Source organism: Diorhabda sublineata, chromosome 9 (genome assembly GCF_026230105.1).
Source record: "Diorhabda sublineata isolate icDioSubl1.1 chromosome 9, icDioSubl1.1, whole genome shotgun sequence".
NCBI lineage: Eukaryota > Metazoa > Arthropoda > Insecta > Coleoptera > Chrysomelidae > Diorhabda > Diorhabda sublineata.
This window is the reverse complement of record NC_079482.1, coordinates 14,301,700-14,310,580: the sequence shown is the minus strand read 5'-3', so window position 1 is coordinate 14,310,580 and position 8,881 is coordinate 14,301,700. Positions and strand designations below refer to the sequence as shown.

The 8,881-nt window shown below is 32.7% G+C and overlaps 1 protein-coding gene across 1 annotated transcript; it reads right to left on the bottom strand.

Annotated features, from left to right (window-relative positions):
- Positions 1–3,696: 3,696 nt before the first annotated feature.
- Positions 3,697–8,142, bottom strand: LOC130448696 (uncharacterized). The gene is made up of 2 exons (XM_056786170.1): positions 6,441–8,142; positions 3,697–4,532 (listed from the first exon to the last, which is right to left on the bottom strand). The coding sequence occupies exons 1-2, from the start codon at positions 7,923–7,925 to the stop codon at positions 4,509–4,511; spliced, it is 1,509 nt and encodes a 502-aa protein (XP_056642148.1). The 5' UTR covers positions 7,926–8,142; the 3' UTR covers positions 3,697–4,508.
- Positions 8,143–8,881: the final 739 nt, after the last annotated feature.

Sequence of the window (8,881 nt, the reverse complement as noted above, 5' to 3'; positions counted from 1 at the left end):
ATTATGAACCCATACTTTTTTTTTAATTTTTCCACCTGAAAGTTTACAGAACACTAATTCCTAACTTCGAGATATAAAATTACCCTGGTAAGAGTGAGGTTAATTTAAACGTTAAATTTATTCACTTGGATTGTATTAACTATGAATAAATCACTAAATCCACACTATTTAAGAACTAGAAAAATTGAATGATGTTGAACTTACATAAAAGATATGAGAGCAACAGATGAATTGGATTGAATTGCTTAAAAAGTGGCGAGTGTCTTGGGTCTGAACGTTGCGATTGGATAGTTTCAAAGAGTCAAACGCGCCCATTTGAGAGGAGGACGTATAAATAGTTGCCTACTAAATGGGTTCGATTCTGAGGTTATATTTTATTAGAACAACAATTTTTCTATGCTAATTGCATCATTTGCTATACGGGAAATCGAAGTAATTAAACGATAAGTACTTATGCTCTGAAAGTAACATATTTTCGAAAGTATTGTGTCCTTACTCCTCCGGCTGGAGACTCTTCTTCAGGAAGTGGTATTCAGCATCAGTTAATGTATATAAATAACTGGTACATATTTAGATGTCATGAATAAATAATATCAAATTGGACGCCACCAGCTTTTTTAACGAATGAAGTTAAAAGTAAAGGAGTAAAGTAAAGAAAATGATAATAAAAGAATAAAATAACAACACAAATAAATCGCAATAAAACTTAATTCATCGGCTCAGGTAATCTATCTGAATAGAGGTAACAATAGATATCTAAGAATACTGACATTTTAATTCCAAGCAACTTCTGGCTCTTTTCAACATAAAAGGCGAAAGAATATATTAGATACATAATAATAATGTCAAATAATCAACGACATTTTATATTTCGACATCTCAAAATACACAGGAAAAGCAAGCATTCCGGCATTAGAGTCGGCATCAAAAGAGCTTGTACGCAGCATTGAAGGGCATTTCGATGAATTCGTACCACAATGCACCCGAGAGCTGGAATACTCGCTAGAGCCGACTTATTGGCGCATAAGGAGCTACAACAGTCCAATAAGTGATTTCTAATCGACTTATCGGTATTACTTTTACGATTATTATCATGATGTACGAGGAATTGCTTTTATACCATAATAACATCGAAAACAGCAGAATACAACAAGACTTTATGTTCCGAACGTAGAAAATTTCACTTCTTGCGGGTAATTTTGAATGGAATGTGCCGTGACCATTTGGTTTTTGCAAGCACTAGAAATGGGAAAAGAGTTGATACCTAACTCGTTAATTAATTCCGCCTTGCACTGTACTAGACATGTGAAGCAGTTGATCACTCTCTATAAAATTGGTATCTTCTGAAGCTGTTCTAATCGTGCCGCATTAGCAAAAATTTGCAATAGTTAGATAAAAAGACAGAACAGAATAAACCTATGACCTACAATGATTTTTCTATGAGGAGCCCTTTTTGTTGTCAAACTTTTATTTTGAAAACTACTTTTTCATCATTTATTTCATTCAATTATTGAAAAAAATATTATTACCGAAAATTTTCTCAAATATCTTAATTTTATGCCCGGTAGTGTACATCCAAAAATTGTACAATACATTGTTGACAGGTTGTTAATATTTATGTTGGTATGTAATTCTAAAGTTTTAATTGTTGTGTGTATTATGAAAATATCATGAGCAGCTACATTAAATCGATTTTATATATAAACGTTAATTCTGTACACTTAACTTTTTATCGTAATCTTAGATGTTGCCTAATCTCTTATTGTAGATTTGATCAATTTTGTAGCAGGTAGAAATTTATGTTTTATCCAATTTTGCTAAAATTTTATTCAGTATTGCGGTTAAGTTGGAATTTCTGAAACAGTTGGCGATATTCATACTGAACCCACTCTGCTTACTCTTATCACTACACCATCACTCACAATTACACTGTCTGATGGGCGTTTCGATAACCAAGTTATCGTCTTCAGACACTTAAATTAAACTGTTTATAATTATTATAGAATAATATTTTTTAACAATGAAATCATACAAGACAGATCGCTGTGTCGAAAAGCTTTTTTAGCATTACGGTAAAAGTGAGGCCCAGCGTGACCGCAGGAATAAACACTTTAATCATCACCGCGAGCTTCCTGAGATCCCTAGAAAAAATTTAGGCTTATATCAGATCTTTCGAAAGGCGTAAAAGTTAGTACAGTCTAAGTAGAATGTTTTAATTATTTGAAGAGAAGCCTCCTGTTTCATCTGAAACTTATCAAATTATTTTTAATTCAGTATTGAAGTAGGTGATATTTTGCTAAAACCAAATGATTGAGGGTTAATAATTAAAACATGAATAGCAAATCTTCTCTAAAATATAACCGAATAGGGAGAAATAAAAAAAAATTGAAGCAAAATATTTTACAAAAGAGAAATGTATTGCAAAGTAGAAAAAATTCGAGAAGCTATCTATCTAGAAAGTGCCAGGCTTTGATACAACAACGGATGGTGTGTAATACAAAAGACCACTTTCCATCTATTCATTCAACGTTTATGTTTTGCCTACATCTCAGTCAGTGTTCTATATGTTGCGGAAACTGGTGGAACTAAAGGCAGTGACTTGGTTAGCTCTTTATTGCATCAGTTTTTTGTTTTGTGAAGGTGTTTAAGTGAAAATAATGAGAAACAGAAAAATTCGTGTTTTTCGTTACATCGAACTTACTGAAAAAACAGTAGATTTGGTTGAAATTGCATTCCTAATCAGATGATATTTACAAGGATTGTGCCAAAAATGTATTATTAGAAGTACCCCATGGACTGATGTAAAGACTACAAAGTTTCTAGGACAAAATCGATAAAATTTGAATTTGTTGAAGGCGACATTTTTTTTGGAATTTTGATATAGATAGGCAATAAAAGACAATGTCCATATCTAATTAAACCAATTGCAGAACTGAATATTTTGACAAAACATCCGCAATCAATTTGTTTCAATAATATTTATAACAATGGGAATCAAGCCCAACAACATACAGAAAATTTCTACTTAGTAAGCGGCTTGAAAGCGGATATTTTTACCTTTCCGATCTTCTATTTGATGTTAAGTGTTTCACAAACTTTGAAATAGATATTATATGAAATGTATGAATATCAATGGGATCAATATCGTTCATCATTCCAGTGAAGCAACGCTCGATGTTTCAGCAGCTGTAGTAAAACGATGAGGCCGGTGTCCTCATGCGTCGTTTTGTGGGTTAAATTTAACTGTTAACAGTTCTTTCTCAATAGTTCTTCTCCATGTTCGTCCAGGTCTGCCTCTTTTCCTTTTGCCTGAGTGTTGGTGTAGTGGTAGTGTCTACTCAGTATTGCAGTTTCAGAAGATTCTAATTGTCAAATGCTAATCTGAATATGTACATATGCTGGTTCCTTTGCTTCGGTTCTGTCTCACTGACAATAACAAACTAGTGAAGATATTATTTTTGTTTCTTGTCAATATTGCGTTTAAAGACCTCTACATATGTCTTCGAGTATGGTTGTGTGCAGTTTTTCATGTTCGGTGTTAAATATATATCTTCCAGTTGGTACGAGAGTCCACTGTCGTCAACTTTAATCTAATAGTTACAATGGACATTATTAACATTTTCGTATGTGCTAGCGGCTGTATGTGCACTGTTTCAGGTTAGCTTTGATATTATTATTGAAATAAAACACGATTAGTTTTGAGAACACGTTTTACTTCGTTCTTCTATCTGTTCTAACCTCACTATCTAAGTCTCCCGCTTCCCAACTGTCACTTGCCAGATGACCATAGAACATTCAAGCTAGTACATGGTACTGTGAAGTGTCATATACGTAACATCTCCCCTTTTTGGACTTATACTGAAATAATTGAAATACTAACTAACTAACTAATACTATAAACTAGACATGAAACTAATAATAATATTTTTTTTCGCTATGTATAATAGTCTCTTAACCTATTTGGTACATTGACGACCCGACCTGATCTTGTGCATTTGCTATTTGCTTCCTTGACACTTGTACATTCATTTGCCGTTTTATTATTATTAGTTCCACAACCGTTTTCATTATATACATCAGTTCTATTAGACAAACAAGTGTTCTCACTTGATTCATCAGCACTACTAGGTTTACAGTTTATGTTTATATTTTCGTTGTTGTTTGACGCATTTATAACCGTTGGATTTTTTGTATTTTTTAGAAAGGAAGAATTTCTTTTATAAACCCTGCCATTTTCATCACTCACCAAGTATGATCGTGGAGTATTAGTATTTGATAAGACTTTTCCCGGTGTCCAATACCCATCCTTCTTCAATTTAAATAGTATATCTTGATTTTCGTTAAAATCTGAGCTGCTACGTGCAGATTTATCATGATAGCTTTTTACTGCCAACTTTCTTTCTACTTTTTTCCCATACTCGTTAGTGGTTTTGGGTTCCAATAATTTGTTGGATATAGGCAAACCTGTTCTTAGTAACCTGCTTTGTAATAACTCTGAAGGTGAGGCCTCAAGACCACATAGTGGTGTAACTCTGTAATTCAACAAATGAACAAATATTTCGTCTTCATTGTTACACTTTTTTAATAACTGTTTACATATGTGTACGGCTTTTTCAGCCAACCCATTCGACTTTGGGTACCTGGGACTCGTAAAAACACATTGTATGTTGTATTGATTACAAAATTCTTTAAATTTAAAGCTGTTGTATGGATTGTTATCAGATATAAACTTTGCAGGTAATCCAAAATTAGAAAATATTACTTTTAATTGTTTTAAGATTTCAACTCTACTTTTTCTTTGTATTTCTTTCAATTCAATCCAATTGCTGTAGTAATCGACTACAACTAAATAATATTTTGATGCGTATTCTAATATATCAGACCCCACTATCTCAAATGGATATTTAGGTACCTCGTGCGGTATTAGCGGTTCTTTTATTTTATTTCTGCTGAATTTCTCACATATGCGACACCTTGAAATAAAATTTTCAATATCAGTTATTATACCCGGCCAGTATAATATTTTCCTTGCCCACTTCTTTCTTTTATCCATACCAAAATGGGATTTATGTAGCTCCCTAGTCATATGATTTTGTAGTTTTTTGGGTACGCAAATTCGCTCGTTGAAAAATAAAATTCCATGGCGAACCAGTAGATCGTCTTTTATTTTATAATACTGCTTTAGTTCAGTGTTATCCAATACTTTTTTATCTGGCCAACCTTTAATGCAATATTCAGTAACTTTTTTAAGAGTACTATCATACAAAGTTTCTTTGCTTACCTCAGCTAATCGACTATTTGTAATGGGTCTTTCAATGTCAATCGTATGCACAACCTCTTCCATTTCACAATCTTCATTTACTTTGTCTTTTATGAATGACCTACTTAAAAGATCAGCTATATACATCTTTGAACCTGGTATGTACTCAACTTCGAAATTATATTTTAAGATTTTCAAGCGCATTCTCTGTAGTCTGGACGTAATTTTATTAATATCTTTTTGCTGAATGCCAATTATTGGCTTGTGATCGGTTTGTACTATTATCTTATTACCGTAAACAAACGGATGAAACTTAATTAGACTAAAAAAAATTGATAAATACTCCTTTTCTATTTGTGCGTACCTTGTCTCGGTTTCAGTAAGACGTCTTGAGCAAAATGCTATGGGTTGACCTCCTTACATAAGGCACCCTCCCACTCCATACTGGGAACTATCACTTTGTACTGTAATAGGTAAGTTTGAGTTAAATATTTTAAGGGTTGGTAAATTACCTATAACTTTTTTCAGATTGCTAAATGTATTTTCATGATCAGCAATCCACAAGAAATTTACGTTATTTTTTATTAAACCTCTTAGAAGTGCTACTATTTCTGACATCTTTGGTATAAATTTCGTTAAGTAATTTACCATGCCCAGAATTATCTGGTTTTATCCCCTCTTTGGAATAAACCTGCCCCAAGTATTTTACTTCCTTTACTTTGTATTGTAACTTGTTAGCATTAAATCTTACATTAAACTGTTTAGCTCTCTCTAGTACTTTATTCATTATCAAATCATGTTCTCTTTCGTCTTTACCAGCAATTATTAAGTCATCAAAATATATTGGGATATTTAAATCTTCGAAAATTCTTTCATTTACTCGTTGGAAAACTTCTGGACTACATGATAGACCAAAACATAACCTCTTAAAGCGATATTTACCGAATGGTGTTATAAATGTGCATAATTTTTGGCTATCTTTAACCAATCCTATGTGATAAAAGGCATCTGACATATCTATCACACTGTAGATACTTTTCCCTCTTAATTTTAAGCCTATTTCTTCTGTTGTTGATATAGGATGCCTATCTATACAAATATACTTATTTAAATGTATAGAGTCTAAACAGATTCTTAACTTGTCTGAATTAGGTTTTTGGACACATACTATATTACTTACCCATTCTGAAGGTTCATCGACCTTCTCAATTATATCTTTGTCTACTAACTCATCCAAAGTGTTTTTTAGCTTTCCTTTAATTTTTTCAGCGACTCTTCTACAATTACTTACAACTGGTTTGTAACCCTCTTTTAATAAAATCCTATATTTAAACGGAACCTTACCAGTACCTTCAAACAAATTTTTATTCTGATTGATGAAATTTTCTTTAGGATCTCTTTTATTCTTTAAGTTAACTTCATCCAGCTTGCATATTATATTTAATTTTACACAGGTTTTTAATCCAAGAATAGGTTTTCCTCGTATATCTACAACCAAGAACTTTACATTTTGAATATTATTTTTAATTAAACATTTTAAAATTATACTTCCTACAACTCTGATTTTATTGTTGCCATAGGCTATAATACTTTGCTCTGAATGTATTATGTCATTCTCCCTTTCTAATTTTTTTATATAACTTATTGGAAGCACATTACATTGAGCTCCAGAATCAACCTTAAACTTAATTACACTATTATCAATACATACATTTTCTGTCCATATTTTTTCAAGTTCTGAATTATCATTCTCATAAACATTGAATACAGTTAGATTGTTAATAACAAAATCTTCATCACTCGAATCATTTTCATCAACAAGATTTACATGTTGATTACTATTTATATTTCTATTGTGACTGTTAAAATATTTACCTTTGTTCTTATTTATCTTACTGTTACTAAAGTTATCTTTTTTATTGTATCCTGTTTTGCATCCTACAGCAAAATGTCCTTCCAGTCCACACTTAGCGCAGTTTTTTCCGAAAGCAAAACACTTGCCTTTGGTGTGTCTTCTGCCACATTTCAAGCACCTGTACTCTCTTCCGTTATTATTGCCACTGTCGCTAGTACTAGGGTCACCTTGACTGTATCCTCTTCTTCGAATTAAATTCACTTCTTCCTTGTTTAAATCTTTTGCTTGAAGCTTAGTAGCTTCTGTTGTTCTACAAGTGCTTTCTGCAGTTTCCAGATTTAAATTATTTATTCCCAATAGTTTTTCTTGCAAATTATGATCTTGGACCCCTAAAATTATTCTATCTCTTATAAGACTATCTTCTTGAGTTCCAAAATTGCACGGTTTAGCTAATAATTTCAAGTCTTTTATAAAATGATCCATGCTTTCTCCCTCTGCCTGATTTCTTGAGAAAAATTTGAAACGATCAAACGTTTCATTATTGCGTGGTTTACAATAATTGTCAAAAGCTGCTATGACTTCTTTGTAATTTCCTTTTTGATCTTCTGATAGACTTAATGTGCTGAATACTTCTATAGCCTCCTCACCAGCGGAGTTTAAAAACAAAGCGATTTTGCGTTCATCTGACTTTCCACTTAATTCGGTTGCTTTTAAGTAAATTTCGAAATGTTGTTTAAACTTCTCATAATTTTTATGAAGGTTTTGATCAAATACAAGACTTGGTGGCGGTTTAAATCCGCTTGAATCCATATTAAAATCTTATTCTCAACTAAAGTTCTGTATTTTATATTTATTAAACTCACTCTTCTTGTTAATTCACACCTGACACCATGTTTCAGGTTAGCTTTGATATTATTATTTAAATAAAACACGATTAGTTTTGAGAACACGTTTTACTTCGTTCTTCTATCTGTTCTAACCTCACTATCTAAGTCTCCCGCTTCCCAACTGTCACTTGCCAGATGACCATAGAACGTTCAAGCTAGTACATGGCACTGTGAAGTGTCATATACGTAACATGCACTACCTGTAGTCTGTACTCAACTGCCACATTTTAACTTACAACACTACCTGTTCACTATCATATGATACTGCAGATTTTTCTAATGTATCCATCAAATCTTTGTAAATATGATTTGGGTAAACTATTTCGAATATTCAATCACCGCGCGTTGTTTCACATGATTCATTTCGAATCCAAGATTCTACTGTACGCACACTTGAGTAGGTTCAAAATCTGAATGTAAGCTGTGAGAACATCGCTGATGCACTAGGCATCAACCGCTAAATAATTTGGAATCGCCTGAAAAATGCTTGATATACAAAAAACTTTAGATGCAGCATGAGTTGACTGCATTGAAATTTAATTAAACGCATCGAAATATTCGAGATACTTTATCAGAACCCAATGGAATTGAGCCGTTTACCAAAAGATTGATAACGCTCGATGAAAAATGGAGAAAATATGAGGATGCAAATGATCGTGGTTGGAGCGTGGAGAACGGAGACATAGGACTACAAAGCCCAGATTAAAGTGATGCTATATGTATTATAAGAAGTATGTACCATGAAATTCTGAAATCTGGTCAAACGGTAGTAAACTGTCAGCAATTGACCAGATAAAATAAAGAAATTTGAAATAAGCACGCAGTTCGCAAATAAACCTCGTATTCCACCACGACAGCGCCTACCATACATAACTTTGA

What these genes read in the sequence shown, in the direction of transcription:
- LOC130448696 (XM_056786170.1), bottom strand. Translation starts at nt 7,925, where the DNA reads ATGGATTCAAGCGGATTTAAACCGCCACCAAGTCTTGTATTTGATCAA. An exon ending in TCGATGAACCTTCAGAATGG is followed by an intron (nt 4,533 to 6,440) that starts GTAAGTAATATA and finishes GTTGAATTACAG; the next exon opens with AGTTACACCACTATGTGGTC.